Consider the following 16,561-nt stretch of genomic DNA (forward strand, 5'->3'; position numbering starts at 1 on the left):
AGTAAATATGTGGACATATGAAGAAAATATGATATGGATACGCTGGTCTCTGAGAGACATAAAATATGTAGGTGTAAGTGATCCTGTTGCTACAGTAAAAAAAAGGTACAAAAGTAAAATTATTTTTGGGCAGAAATAAAAAATTTAAAGGTAGAAAACAAAGGATAAAAATAAAGGATTGGTGTTTACAGTGGGATTCTGTGGGGATTGATGTTGATGCCTGTGCCATTCAGTAGAGTTGTCGTTAGTATGGGAAGGGGGCTGAAATCTGAGGGTGCCAAAGTTTGCTGGTGTGCTGACAAGTTGGAGCAACCACTCACGGCACTGTGTTACTGGGTGATAAAATGACAGATGAAATCCAGTACGAAGGAAAGTAACACGCATAAGGAAAACCTTAAATATGCATATTGCACTGTGATGAGTGGCTGCTATTTCTCAGAAGAGGAATTATGGTGCGAATGCGGGTAGATCTCTCGGAACATCCCTGCAGTTAGCAGTGGAATGAATAGTGAGCAGACTGTTACCAATCATTTGGAAAGGAAGAGGGCAAAGCTGCAAGTGTCAAGTAGTTCACTAAGCCCTTGGTGAGTGCAAGTCCGCCAGTGGAATAGTCTGTGTGATTCTGGCTACCCCATGTCCAAAGGGATACGGTAGGACTACAAGATTAAAATATTTTACCTAGGAAAAGTGACAATTCAAGAGAGAAATAATAAATAAAACTACCGATAGCATGGACGAGCTTAACAGGAAATAATTATTCACTGTCTCTGGCCAGTACTCGCAACTATCACCACTCACAGACCATAATGCAGGAATTCAGGAGAACAAAATCCCTTTAAAGAAAAAAATAAATTAGTTTTGGGTGACAAAATATCCAATACATAGATTTCAGTGGTTTGGTGAACTAATGGAAGAAAGATAGGAAGGAAGGATAGAAGGAAGATCCTATTGCATGTGTTCATTTGAATGCAACCTTCAGCTCTGAAGGTTTATAACCCAAAGATTGCAGAAATGATGGAAGGTATCCTGGGGACAAGTATTGTTTGTATTTAACCTTTTCTTATTTTTAGCTGCCAGCACCAGTTTTACTATCAGTGCTATCAGTACCACTGGCAATGAGTTAGGTGGACCTTTGGTCTCACACAGTTTAGGTGGTCTTGTGTCTTGGCAGTGGAAGGCTGGGATATTGACAGCATTTCTCTGGGGCTGGAATGTTGCAAGGTAATGTGTAACTTATTTAACTAAAGGCCGTGAGCCAGAAAAGGCAGCCAACAGACTAAACAAAGGTCCACTAAAGGAAGCTCACAGACTTTTCCTCCTCCTGCTTGCCTATTAGGTTGTTGTAGAATTGCCACTTTAGAAAATTAAATAATTGGCACGTAAAAAAAATGGCCCGCTACATGTTAATCGTTCTGCTGGCAACCAGAAAATCCATAACACAAAGTGACTGTGTCAGATGGAAATCAGGTAGGTAGTACCCCAAGCTTGGTGCAGTTTCTCCTACTTGCAGTGCAGTGAAATGGGATGGAATCTCAAGATCCTTGTGATTAAGGATTGGTAAATTGCCTCTGGGAACTCTGCGTTCTTTCCCATTCTTTGCTGCTGGTGAGCTCAGAAACTCTTATCTTCAGCACCTTCTCCAGACACCAAAGCCCATAGGCAGGATCTTTGTCAGAGGCAGACTCACAATCCCATTTTGGGCAAGCAAAGGGTTAGAAATAGGAAATTGTCCCACCTAGAGGATCACAGCATATGTGTCTCCTCCCAACATGTTCCTAGGGCTGAAGATCCAGGAGGTCAGTGCTGGGTAGCTAGGTAGCTCCTGCGTGCAGTCAGAGCGACCTTGCCCTAAATGTCTACCTGCAGTACTTCTTGTCTTCCTTCCCTTTGTAGGAAACTAAATGAATGAAGCTGGTAAAAGGACAAGCTGGTGCAACCACAGGGAGTCCCCCTGCACTGGCAAAAACATTTATATCCTGCACCATTTGATTTCTATTGCAGTTTCTATTGTCTACACTAAAGGAATAGATGTTAGAAGAACAAAGGCCAACACAACACAAAAATTTGCCAGTAATCAGTAAAATGCAAATCCCTGATCCTAGGAATTGTGTGTGGTCTGATGGCAGAATCACAAACCCCTAGGTTTTAGTGCATCCAACATGTAACATAGTTAAGACTAGTTAGAAGAAACCTGGCTTATTTTGTTTTAGTTTCAACTGGCATGTCATATTCTTTCTTTTCACTTTAGAAAAGAATTCATTCGCTTCGCATAGTGCCGCAGAACATTTGATCTTAGAAATTCAGTGTTTTGTGGTAGGAAGACATTTTGTTGTGCAGTTCTAGATCTGCTATATTTCTGCATGTGGTGGTTCTGTTTAATTCTGCTTTCTAACTCTTACCCTGCCTGCAAAAAAAAAAAAAAAAAAGTATTAGACTCTGTTCAAAGCCATCAGCTGATTTTCTGCCATTTGAAACAGAAAAGAGGTGTCATCATTATGCATACATAGCCATTGTGCATGTGCAGCCATTAAACTCATAGGTACAGCATACATGCCTCTAAAATTAGGATAGAGGATGATAATTTTGGGGTAATTTTCAAACATATTTATGACTTTATCAGAGAAATATATCCTTGCTTTATTGATGGATAGTTCTATTGAGATTTTCTCTCTGAAAGCTACTTTTATTAAGTCCTACAGGCTTTTCCATAAAAATCTGTGAAGCTGATACTGCATGCAAGCCTCTGTTCACAAAGTTTGCATATTGGAGCTTTAGCAGACAAAGCTAAGAACTAGACCAGGGTGTTAATAAAGTGTTGACAGACTGTTACAGCAGTGTTTCTGCATTGAAACACGGATCTTGTTTCTTTCTGAGGACCAGATTACCCCATTCCCTGTAGCTGACAACTTTAAACTGAATCAGATTTCAGTCTTCTAATATATGGTATATTTCTTTTTAGAAAGTTTTCTAATTCGAAAATTGACTGATTACAGAAACTTTTATTTAAAAGACATGTAGATGTGGTGCTTAGGGACATGGTTTAGTGGTGGACTTGGCAGTGTTAGGTTAACAGTTGGACTTGATGATCTTAATGGTCTTTTCCAACATAAATGATTGTATGATTCTATAGCAGCTTTTGAGGAAATAGCTCTGCACAGGCCAGACCCCCGTGCAGTCACCTGTGTTAGCAACAGTCAACTACAGCAGACCCAGAGGCAATTGTGGGATGCCTCTGGGACTCACCAGTGGACCCCTGGGCTGTTAACTGCGGATGCTGTAAGAGAAGAGGCAAATTTGCCCAGCATGAGGTTGACAAGTCTTTGTTTCTTTTGGGATCCAGCCTGGTATTATAACAGTGTTCTGATCCATGCAGGCTTACCAGCTCACTCTAGCCTTGCATAGGAATCTCTGTTATTTGATTTTTTTAATGATATATGTACTTAGTGTCACTGGTAGACCAAAAAAACCCACCAAAAACCAAAAAAGGCAAGAAACTAAGAAACTCATCCTCCTGCCAAAATGCCACAAGGCTCTTACTTAATTTGTTAATGGATGCATTGCTGTAAAAGCCACACATAAAGTGGTGCTTGACATCAAATTACATCGCATCTTTTGTTCTTGTTCTGTCCTTTTCATTTTACTAAAACTTCAGTGTTTACAATTTTATTGAAACATTGCAGCTGTTCTTCTGTGACGGGGTTTCTGGTTTAGCCCAAATGATTCAGTCACTTCAGATAGGTATGTAATGAATCATAAAAAGTATCATTCTACATTTTAGTGCACTACAGTATGAACGTTAAACTCCAAGTGTTCTAACAGGTAGCTATCTCTGTCTGAGGCTTTCAGCCAACTCACTTGCAAAATCCTGGAACAGAATAAGGAGGGTTTCTTGCCTTACACTGAGCAGAACTATCGCAAGGTGAATGCTGGATCCCATTCTGCCTCCTCACTGTTGAAAACCCCTTCCTCCTCCCTAGTACTTGATTTCCTTCTGACCCTGATGATATTCCTTGCTACTGCTCCACAGTTTTTCTCAGGATATGAACTGCCAGCAGGAGCAACTTATTTTGGTTGAACCAAACCCCCAGCCAGGTGCCATTACCTGTCATTGAAGGCTGGTTATGGTGTAGTAACGGCAGTAGGCATCAAGCTGCTAAAGCAACCCCATAGGAGTGCTGGAAAGAAGCTGGTCTTTGTTTTCGAATACCCCCCACCTTATAAAGTCCAGTCTTCCAAAGTTTAATATCAAAGCATCATGATATTAAACTTTGTAAAAAGTCCATAACTACCAGCCACAGAGGTGGCAGTTACATGTAACTGCTGACCAAGCTTGCATGGTGTGGTCTCATTTTGTTTTGGATGGGGAAGAGACTAGTCAGAGATGAAAGAAATTATGAAAGATTGATGACGTTGTCTGAGATGTGTTAAATGGAAGGGTTAACTAGGCTTTGGTGGAAACACAGCTTTTGAGACAAACTTGGAGGAGGAAAAAGGGCTTATCCAGAGAAAAGAAAGCATTGTAACCTCCTTCAAAAAGGCATGGATATTATTTCTAATATTAGCTTTGTGTAGACTTTCTGATGTGCGTTTCATTTATATATATAACTTCTAGGTTACATACACTACTGTCAGAAAAGTTAAGTGGATACTGAGTGCAAGAAAGCAGAGTAGAAGTTAAATACCTTTTATTGATTTTCCGTGGAAAAAATGCTTAACTTCCCTGTCAAAGAGTTTCCGTTTGCTAGAATTATTGTCCTTTGCCTTTTGATTCAGCAGAACTGGGAAGACAGAGCCAGACTCTCCTCACAAGTTCCTACAGTGCAATTTCTGTCTGTCTCTGTTTTCTCCAAAAGAGTTGTCACACACAGATGGAGATGCTGAAAGCAAAGAATGATGTTGTCGCGTTGAACACAGTGAGAATCTGACCATCTGAAAAACACTGGTATTTAGACTGTAATTTATTACAGGCAGACCTGAGTAATGGTAAGACAGGTATGTAACTTTTTAAAGTTAAAGATTAATTTCCTTGAAATATCAATAACAATTTGGTGTAACTATCATACTATCATCCTGTTCGCACCTCTTCAAATTAAGAAGAAAAGGGAGACAGGCTCCCCAATTTGGCAGAGCAGTCCTCTGAAGTGCTGGAGGATCAAAATATTAAGTGGAGGGACGGAGACTTTTGTGGATCTTCAGATTTTTAATTTTTCTGTGATTAACCTACATCTAGGACAGTGTCAGCAACTCTCCTGGCAGTAAGAGTAACACATTTTTGCTCCTGTTTGCATTTTTCCATTAGGTAACCCACCAGACCCCTATATAATCTCAGCCCAACCCTCACTACATACCCATCTCCTCTTATTGCAGCAGAATCTGTTCTTCATTTTTCACATCTCCCATGGCAACTTGGATTCCACATACGGACATAAGAAAGTGGGAAAAACAACCAGCTGGAGTGGGTATTCCCCTCAGCAGCCTACAAATGATGTAAAATCTGTAGCTTCTTTTATCTTTGTCAGAATTGCCTGAAACAGGGCCTAATCTAATGTTAAAGCTGGGGAGACTGGCATCAGCAAATACTCCTTGAATAATACATGTGGTAGATTCCTTTCCAGATTAATTCTGGTTTACGATGCAAGCTCTTAATAATTTTTTTTTTTTTTTTTGTCTTTTGTATACAAGTTTGAAAAATCTGATTAGCTAGAAAGATGTGAATGAGTTTTAACACTCTGGTAGATGACCAAGACATTGTTTTCAATGGAATAATTGTCTTTGGGTTATTTGTCCAAAGTGAAATGTAAGGTGGAGAATTAAGTGTAGCAGCTCCTGCTACTGCTACTCCAGTTTATACATACTGTGTTTTACTTTCTAAAGTCAAGATCTTTTCATAGGCCAATTCCTGCTTTTCCTTAAGTTAGCTGAAAGAATTTGGTATGATTTTTTTAAAAAAGTTGGAGTGAGAAAATAACAGGAAATATCTTAATTTTCTTCAGAAAATTGGGACTACCGTGGTATTTCTGGATGTGCTTGTATGTCCTGTACATGCAAAAATTCCTTGTCTCATTTTAAAGCCTTTCAAGAAGGATTATCACAAGTGCTGCATCACAGCACCTTCCTCTGATTTGGGTTCTGTCACTTGCACGGTCCCTGCTAACTCACTCTTCACTGCACTGTATTCAGTTGCACAGAGTAGTCACATTCTCTGTAAATGATGATCAAGACATCTTTTAACCAGCCCAGTGCTGCAAAAGGATAAACACATCTAGCCATAAACATACAAGCTGACACTGCAGATTTTGTTTATGCAGGCCACTCAACTGAATGGTATAAGAAATATTGCAGTTTTATTATCCCTTCTAACAGAAGATCTCCAAGTGGTTGGTCATGACTTGGGCACTCTCCACAAGTCATAATAGTACTATCAGTTATAAAACAGAATGTTATCCTTTACAGTGAGATCATTGTCTCCTACAGTGAGACTTATATTTTGACTTGAATATTCCTGTCCCAGCCTTGCTTCTGTGAAAAACCCTGGGAGATGCAGAACACCAGGTAGGAGCTGAGTGTCACAGTCCCTGAGCCATTTGGCTTGCTGGTAGAAGTATGCATGCTTGGATAGAGGAGCCATCAGACGGTAATGTGAGCCAGTAAGCTTGGTTATATACCCTGCAGGGCACTAAAATGATAGTAATAATTGTCAATAAATGATTGCTATTGATATAATGTACCTTATTTCTGTACTTTCTTTCTCCCCTGCTTGATCAGACTATTAATAGAGAAGGAAAAAAGAGGTGAAGGATTCCTCTGGGCAAAGTGTCATGCTACTGACATTTATTCTGATGTCTTGGTTAGGATTACAGTTGCCTTACAAATGTGAGAAATAGAATCATAGAATGTGCTGGGCTGGAAGGGACCCAAAGATCACCCAGTTCCAACCCCCCTGCCATGGGCAGGGACACCTTCCACTAGACCAGGTTGTTCAAAGCCCCATCCAGCCTGGCCTGGAACACTCCCAGGGATGGGGCAGCCACAGCTTCTCTGGGCAACCTGTTCCAGTGCCTCGCCATCCTCATAGTAAAGAATTTCTTCCTAACAACAAATCTAAATCTATCCTCTTTCAGTTTAAAGCCAGTCCCCCATACCCTGTCACCACATGCCCTTGCAAAAAGTCCCGCTCCAGCTTTCTCATAGGCGCCCTTTAGGTACTGGAAGGCTGCTATAAGGTCTGCCCAAAACCTTCTCTTCTCCAGGCTGAACAATACCAATTCTCTCAGCCTGTCTTCATAGGAGAGGTGCTCCAGCCCTCTGGTCATCTTTGTGGTCCTTTTCTGGACTCACTCCAATAGGTCCCTGTCCTTCTTCTATTGGGGGCCCTAGAGCTGAACGCAGTACTCCAGGTGGGGTCTCATGAGAGTGGAGTAGAGGGGGAGAATCACCTTCCCTGACCTGCTGGCCAAGCTTCTTTTGATGCAGCCCAGGATACGGCTGGCTCTCTGGGCTGTAAGTTCACATTGCTGGCTCATGTTGAGCTTCTCATCTACCAACACACCCAAGCCCTTGTTATTGTCAATACATTCCAGGAACCTCCTGGATTGCCTATGGCCTGCTGTGCTGTCCCTCCAACCGATATCAGGGTTGCATGTCATCAGGGAAAAGAATGAGTTTTCTGAGAAATTCTCCACTTCCAAGTATATTTACACTCTACTCTTTCTGTATCTATGTATGTGTGAATGCACACGTGTGTGAGCAATACAAGTATCCAAGTCCGTACTTATGCCAAGTGTTGTCATAATTAATTTATGAGTGGATTTTGCATTAGATGGTTTTTTATTTTAAAGCATGTGTCTCTCTTTGCTTATAACTTAGAACAATTTTTCTATTTTGTGCTTCACTGGAGAGAACTCTGTCACCATCACAGTGCAAAAAATATTTCCTCGTGTTCAGATGACTTCTTCTGTGTTTCAGTTTGGGGCCATTGCCTCTGGTCCTGTCACTGGGCACCACTGAAAAGAGCCTGGCTTCATATACTTTACAATCTCCTTTCTGGTAATTATACACATTCATGAGATTCCCCCTCTTGAGCCTTCTCTTCTCCAGGATAAACAGTCCCAGCTCTTTCAGCCTTTCTGCACAGGAGAGATTCTCCAAACCTTTCCTCATCCTGTGGCCCTTTGTTGGACTCTATCCAGTACATCTAGTAGGTCCTTGTGCTAAGGACCCCAGCACTTGACCCACCACTCCAGGTGCGGCCTCACCAGTGCTAAGCAGAGTGGAAGGATCACCCACCTTCGACCTGCTGGCAATACTTTGTGTAATGCAGTCCAGGATACCATTAGCCTCCTTTGCCACATTGCTGGCTCATGTTCAATTTAGTGTCCACCAGGACCCCAGGTCCTTTTCTGCAAAATTGCTTTCCAGCCAGTTGGCCCCCAGTGTGTACTGGTGCCTGGGGTTGTTCCTCCCCAAGGGCAGGACTTTGCTCTTCCCCTTGTTGAACTGCGTAAGGTCCCTGTGAGCCCGTTTCTTCAGCCTGTGGAGGTCCCTCTGGATGGCAGCATGGCCCTCTGGTGTATCAGAGGATGAATCCTGGACAAATCCAGTCTCCTCAATAAAATGGAGGGAGACTGCCTGAGGTTTATATGGAATGCAAGGTTCGCCAAATCTAGGGCCAAAATTGAAGTTATAAGATAGCCTAGAGTGGAAAAGAAAAAAACCCACCAACCCACAAAACATTAGAAATCATAACAATGTAAACAGTTCAAATTCTCAAAAATACAGATAGTCGGTAACTCTTTGCTTAACGTTGCAGATTTTGAGAGCTCAAAGCACTGTTATGCTACAGTTGGCACCAAAAGATGAATGAAATAAGTGTAGTCAAATACATTTTGTCTTTGGGGTGCTATGGTAGCAGTTGCAGTGCCTGCCATCCCCTCCTTGGATGTTGCACCTCATGATGATTCCAGCCATCGTAAGTGACCCAAAAGGATTCTTTGACCTCCCCTTTCACAGCATCATAGAATCATAGAATTGTTTAGGTTGGAGTCATGATGTATTTTCAGCTTTTGTCTATACTTGCATGCCCTAAATATTTTCAGGCCCTTCTCTGCATTTGAAGTTTAATACTATTAAGCAATATCTGGCTCTTATACTGCACTTCCCCCCCCCCCCCCCCCCCAACAGAAGCTAAGATTTTTGTGTGGTTTTGTTACACCAACAAAGGGTTTAATCGTGTTATGGCTAAATTTGGAAAAATTACCATTTGCCATCTAAGTAGAGTATATACAGAGAATGCACTGTAGTTCACAGTATGGAGGCAGGGACTAGGCTAAGATACAACCTAAAAAGAGAAAGGGAGTGGACCCTTCTTCTTCCTTGCCTCCCTCCTTGAAAGTATGGAAAGACCACCTCCTTCCGCTAGCTGTTACAATAAGAGAAACAACTCCAAGGAGAGTATGTGGTCATACGTCCATGCTGTTAGAAATGAAAAGGAACTACAAAGACCTCCAGGACAGTTTTCTTATTCTTGATAGGCACACCTGGACATAGCAATTAAAAATCAAGAAGTACAAGACTGGAAAAGGGGGCATAACCATCAGCTGAACTGATACCCAGAAATCCCATGTTGAAACTAGTGTGAAATGCAGCCTGTTTCTATGATTCCTTACCATTCATCATTTTAACCAATGAAAAATTTATTTTCCCAGTATTTTTCTTGTATGTGTTTGCAACCATTCGACTTATATTTGTAATTTCAAATACATAAAATGGCCCCAAATCTTTTTTCTTGTCTCTAGCCATTCTGGTTTGGAACAGCCAACAAAACCCAGCAACAACAAAACAAATGAATAATTTTGGATGTATGGTCTGTTTGCTTTGAAAAAGTTCAGTATGTTGGTGAATCAAAATGTTGCCAGATCAGCTGTCTTCCTCCTTTCCAAGAGAGATGATTCTGTATTAGGAGCCTTTCAAAACAGATCAAAGGGAAGAATTTTCTCCAGGCTGCTTCTGTTGCAGGTTTAGTTAGTAATTACAGTCTTCAGTTCTGGTCCAGGACAATGTAAATGGCACCCTTTATTTTCTGTGTCTTATTTAATTGGGTCTTGTGATTGTTCACTGCATATCTGAGATCAAAAATGCCATTGATAAATCCAGAGGAACAAGACAATGAGTCACACGTCCCATGGTTCAGATTAGGTAAAGGCAAAGAAAGCAACAGAATAAAATATGGTTTAATGATTGACAACACTGCCACTATGGATTGTTCCTAAATAATCTAATTTGATTTACAAGAATTCAATGTAAATATAATCAATTTCGCAAGGAAGTATCTTGTCATTTATAGTTTAGCATGAAATACAGGCGTGGGGAGAAAGATTTTAATTCAGTAAGCTCATGTTTGTGCAGCAACAGAAGAATAGGAAAATGTGCCTGAAACAGAGAGGCAGGGGTGTACTGGGGGAGCCTCCAGCTTCCCACTGCAGGTCAGCTGGAGGGAGCAACTGCCATCTTCTAGGCCTCCAGTGGGTTCTAGGCTGGGGTGTTTCAGAGATCCTTCTTCCAGCCTCCAGACGAAGTTTTCTTGGATTTCTGTGGGGTAATGCTTCCTGATTTCAAATGTGCTGAATTACCTCACCCACAGGTAACTTAGAGAAATGCATCTGCAGGCTGGAAGGATGAATATGCAGGCCGGTAAGTGCTTAGGGGATATTTCTTCAGAGAGCTGATGCTTTCAGGCTTCCGTTTAGTGCAGTGGTCCTGCCTGCCTATAGCTGTGCAAATAAAGACTCGCTGGGCTGCACAGTCTGTATTTTCAGCCACAAATATGACCAAAACAAAGCTCACTTTCAGAAATGTTTTTAGGTGAGATGTGTTGCCTCCCTTCTTCAGCATGGGTGAATTTGTTAAAACAGGTTTAATCACGGGAAACGAGTGGATTTCTCAGTCCTTGACACCTCTTCTTCTCAGGCAAACACTCTTTCGGTTCATATGCTTTTTCAGAGATGAAAGGGAATCTTTATGTGAGAGCCTCATGGCAAAGTACTGGCAGCAGACCAACAGAAATAAAGCTGTAGTCTTATGATTACATTCTAATAGTGGTTTTTTTTTTTTTATTTTGAGATACTTAATCTGATCCCCCAAGTTAGCCCAATCACAATCTCCAATGTAGCATTGTTTTCAGCTATTAGCAGGCGTTTTTTAAAGCCCTCTTTAGATGATACACGGGGCCCACATAGTGAAGTCAATTGTTAGGCAGGATATAATTTAGACTTCAGCTCTTCCTCTCAGTTTGAAATAAAATGATTACATTTCAGGACAGCCTAAGGGAAGATTAAAAGTTTTATATCAAGAGTTGAATATTGTCTTTTGTTGCACACTCTTCTTTTAAAGAAAATGGTATTCATTTAAAATAGCGCATGTTCTGATGTATTTGAAAAGGCACTACTCTGAATTAAAAAGAAATTCATAAAATATGCACGTATGGGAGAGGAAGATTGCAGTCTATATTTGAGAGTTTAGTCAAAGGTTTTTAATTCAGCCCATTCTGCTTTGTTCATAGAATTAGGTATCTACAAAGACGCGCTGTAAATAACAGATGGCCCATAGTGTTTAGAAAGCAGCGGTTAAGGTGACAAAATCTTCTGGGGCTCCTCTCCATAGACAGGTTATAAAGTGATATTATAGCCTCTGTTCCAAACTGGAAAATGTTCCTTGCCTGTCTTTAAACCCATTAAAAGTGGTTCCAGGCAATAGCTCCACGTAATTATAGTTCTGGTAACCCCTGACACCTCTCATTTCTTGTATCCCAAAGTTATCCAAGGGAAGAGGCCACTTGTAGAATATGAAGTTATAAAGCTGACATGACTTAAAAATAGATGGAATAGTCCAAATATGAACAGAGTAAGAAGTGAAGAGTAAGATATGAACAACAGGATTAAGTTATTGTCTGATAAGGTCAGCTAGCTTTTACTGTTCATATCAATGGGGCTGTTTTACCAAGGATGTCCTGGGCACATTTGTAAAAAAGCATTACCTATCAAAGGGAATCCCTGGAAAACTCCTAAAACAAATGTGTATATGCAGTGAAGTCTCTTGTAGGAGTTCACTGCATCAGCCAAATGAGCATAGATCTTTTCCCAGAAGCCATCAGAAGAGTGTACAAACAGCGCTGCTGTAGTTAGGTAGCCTGCTTTCATGGCTGTTAACATGAAGAGCGCAAAAACTTGTTCTTACTACAGGGGGTGGTCACTGAATGTGTAAGTTAAATTTTTTTTGTGATTTTATCACAGAAGAAGAGTTACTTTCTTTCAGTATATTCTTCTGTAAAAAGAAAAAGTATTAGCACTAATTAACACCACTGTCTTAAGGCAGCATTAACAACATAGTTTTACGTTCATTTGCCTGATGTCAGTGGTGCTTGTTTTCACATGTCGACACCTGACAATGGGAACCTAGGTTAACACCATAGCCTCTATACTGCCAATTAAATAGACAGACAATAATAAATATTGAAGTTGATTGAAGGTTTAAGAAGGATGGACGTTCATGGTACAGAATGGTGAAGGTCTGTGTTCAATTGATATTATCTCTTACAAAGGAGATGAATTGTTAATGTGCTGTTATTCCAGATTTCTAGAAGAACTGATGTGGTGGGGGAATTAAGACGACGATTAATGGCCACTGAGGAAGAAGGCAGTTTATCATATCCTCCTCTGAATGTGACCACTGGAAATGATACATGCATCCTTTTTTATGCTAGTAATTTCAGCCTCAAAGCCAACAGTTCGGTTTTTATAGATTTGACAAATGCAACATTTGTAATGCAGAATGTGGATATTTCTTCCTCTGAGTGCTCAGACACCAACACAACGTGAGTAGCACAAGAAATTCCGTAAAATATGTGATTTCTGAAAATTAATCCAAAATGGTGCAATGTCAAGTTAATACCAATTTAATTTTCTTCTAAAGCATCCAAAGTACAAAAATACTAAATTGGATATTCTTAGAAGAAAAAGATTGAGTCAAGATCACAAAATTGTTCAGATGCAGCCCCTTATTTTCACTTTTGTTTTTCCTCTTATATTCCTTTTTCTTGTTTGCTTATATTTGGTCCAAACAGGTTTCCCTGTGCCCAATCTCACAATCACAGAAATCTCCACTGGCATTAATGAGATCATAATTTCATTGTAAAATTCCCTTGAAGGAGAGTATTGCCAGTTACTAGGTAGTAATTCAGCTGGAAGTACATTAATGAAACATGATCTCTGTTTTCCTTTACTTTGAAGCACCTGCTCTTGGGTAAAAAAAAACACTCTAGAAATATTTTGTCATATTTTTCTGTGTACTGAACCTTTGCTATATGACTTCTGTAATTGCCTATTGATTTAGAATATTCCCTCCGATTGAAATGTCACAATGATCTAATTAAAGCTGACTACTCTAACATTAAAAATCTGTTTCTTATTCTTAGACTGTCATTAAAATACACAAAGCCAGTGAATGAAATCAGCAGCCTAGAGATAAGGTAAATTATTATTTGTTCTTAAATAGATCTTTGTGACTTACAAAGCCTGCTTGTAAATTAGGAGAAAAAAAAAGTAGGAGTTAAGTGAAAATGGTTTTGAAATTATGATTTAATTTCTGTTCTAAGGAGTTACTGTGCAGCAGAACAATAATACGGTCTTTATATAGAGAATATATTAATGTGCTCAGGTAAAGTTCTAAAAAAGTGGTATAGGTAAACAACCATACTGTAAGCTACTGGCATATGCAACATCCTCTTTTTCTAATAGGATCAAACCATGATCCTGTCTCAGGGAAATCTGCGTTATGTGAGCAGTTCTAGGGGCTGAAGTCTACTTGCATGGCCAGGGTGGTATTTAGTCCTAATGCAGATTACCAGCGTACTCTGTCAGAGCTAGCTTGTGGCTAATGAGGGGTGCAAAACCATAATTTTTCTGCTGCGTGGATGATGACAAGACCATGTTTCTCCTACCATGAGAAGAGGGAAGAAAAGTTAAGGAATGGGAAGACCTGGGATGAAAAGTCAAAGGGAGAATCAGAGAATCATTTAGATTGGAAAAAAACATTAAGATTAAGCCTAGCTGTTAACTTAGCACTGCCAAGTCCACCACTAACCATGTCCCTAAGAACTGCATCTATGCATTCTTTAAATACCTCCAGGGATGGTGATTCCACCACTTCCCTGGGCAGCCTGTTCCAATGCTTGGCAACCCTTTCAGTGATATTTTATTTTTTTAATAATAGCCGATATAAACCTCCCCTGGCAGAACCTGAGGCTGTTTCCTCTTGCCCTGTTGCTTGTTACCTGGGAGAAGAGACCAACCCCCACCTGCCTGCAGCCTCCTGTCAGGCAGCTGTAGGGAGTGATAAGGTCCCCCTGAGTCTCCTCCACTCCAGGCTAAACACCCCCAGTTCCCTCAGCTGCTCCTCACAAGACTTGTGCTCCAGACCCTTCCCCAGCCTCGTTGCCCGTCTCTGGACACGCTGCAGCCCCTCTGTGTCTTTCTTCCAGTGAGGGGCCCAAAACCGAACACAGTATTTGAGGTGCGACATCACCAGTGCCCAGTACAGGGGGACAGTCACTGCCCTGGTCCTGCTGGCCACACTGTTTGGAATACAAGCCCAGATGCTGTTGGCCTTCTGGGCCACCTGGGCACCCTGCTGGCTCATGTTCGGCCGGCTGTCAACCAGCACCCCCAGGTCCTTTTCCTCCAGGCAGCTTTCCAGCCACTCTGCCCCAAGCCTGTAGCGCTGCGTGGGGTTGCTGTGACCCGAGTGCAGGACCCGGCGCTGAGCCTTGTTGAACCTCATATAACTGGCCTCAGCCCATGGATCCAGCCTGCCCAGACCCCTCTGCAGAGCCTTCCTGCCATCAAGCAGACCAACACTCCCACTCATCTTGGTGTCTTCTGCAAACTTACTGAGGGTGCACTCGATCTCCTCGTCTAGATCATCAATACGTAGTTCAAACAGGACTGGCCCAAACACAGCCCTGGGGAACACCACTTGTGACTGGCCACCAACTGGAGGTGACTCCATTCACCACCACTCTGAGTACTTGCAGCTGTTGCTTTCACTACTGGATTCTAGGGACGGGGAAAGCACCTGCTACTGTTTGAGGGCTGCCACACAGCTGCTGGTCATTAAACCTCAGTTCTCTCCTCAGCAGCAGGAACAGCAGTTAAAAGAATTTTTGTAGACTCTGGTAAAGATGATGCAGCCTGCTCTTTTCATTTAGGTACCTCAGCTAATTGCTTGAATTTATTTGGGAAGAACTTGCACTGAATTAAATTTGCATATACCAGAGGACAAACTAGATGTTTGCTTGGGCAGCAGAAGGACAAATGACTTTTGCAATCTAAAATACTTTTGACATCTTGAATAAGGGGAATGGAAATCGAGGGAAACCAAAGAGGGGAAGTTTAAAGTAATAATGTAGGAGACAATCAGACCATGAACAGTATTTTAGTAGGAGAGTAAAAAAGGCATGTGGCACTAAGATGATAAGCATGGGTGAATAAATACTATTATTTACACTGAGGTAGAAGGACAGTCTATATTTAGGTAGAAGGACCTCCAGAAGGACTTGTGTTGAACAGAGTCAGTGATGTGTTGGGAGTTATATTTGGAGTGCAGAAAGACACTTACAAGAGATCACGGTAAGTGACAAAAAACCACATATGCTTTGTTATTTAACGTCTCCTCTCCAAGCATCTAGAGCTTTGTGAAAGAACATAATGTACAGATAAGCTTGCTGTTAGTATAGTATTTTTACTTTTTTGACTATTGTAGTGAGCTGTGCATAGGATCCTTGAGACTTGTTCTTGGTGATGGAGTCAAGCATTTCTTGGTTTCAGTACTGTAAAGTAGCAAAGGGGCATGCATTTCCATGAACACCATGGGGAATGAAGGAAACATTTTTCTTGGATCTCATTCCAAAAATACTGTTCTCAAACCAAGACTCTGCCCAAGTTGTGTCTTTACTTTTAGTCTAATATCACTTTCCGTGGTGCTGCCCTGGTGCTTCTCTGCCTACTGTTTGCTGGTCCTGTTTCACTCTTGTACAGACAGACCCACCAAAACAGTGCCTTGGATTTTCATTCTGTGTCTTTGCTCATACTATTGCAGCTCCTAGCTGCTGTCCTGTAATCTTTTAGTGTATGAATGAATCTGGTTGCTTTCTACGTTTGTTCTGAATGTGACCATCCTCAGCATAACACCATGCTTTCTTCTAAAATTACAGTTCCAAGAAAATAATATGAATCATAAAGCACTTGAAAATCTTATGAAGCATGACACTGTGCTGCAAAACTAGCTACCAAGTTAATTGATGGAACTTGGAGGATTATTTACTTTAAAGTAGTCAACAAGTTTTGCTCAATTATAGAACAGGAAATCGCAAACATTAGGATGCTATTATATGAAAAAATACTTCAGCAGTTGAAACATTTGTCTTAGATTTTGATTGCTACATCAGACATAAGAAGATCAAATGTAATGTTAGTGCATGCATATGGACTTAATGAGGATTATTCAGATT

General features: G+C 41.0%; 1 protein-coding gene across 1 annotated transcript in view; it reads left to right on the top strand.

Annotated features, from left to right (window-relative positions):
- Positions 1-16,561, top strand: part of LOC119149187 (V-type proton ATPase subunit S1-like) — a 56,310-nt gene that overhangs the window by 26,602 nt on the left and 13,147 nt on the right. Inside the window, exons 7-8 of the mRNA XM_037390188.1 lie at positions 12,627-12,868; positions 13,469-13,522. Coding sequence (XP_037246085.1) covers positions 12,627-12,868; positions 13,469-13,522 — 296 coding nt within the window. The remainder of the gene's footprint in view (positions 1-12,626; positions 12,869-13,468; positions 13,523-16,561) is intronic.

This window comes from Falco rusticolus, chromosome 5 (genome assembly GCF_015220075.1).
Source record: "Falco rusticolus isolate bFalRus1 chromosome 5, bFalRus1.pri, whole genome shotgun sequence".
Classification (NCBI taxonomy): domain Eukaryota; kingdom Metazoa; phylum Chordata; class Aves; order Falconiformes; family Falconidae; genus Falco; species Falco rusticolus.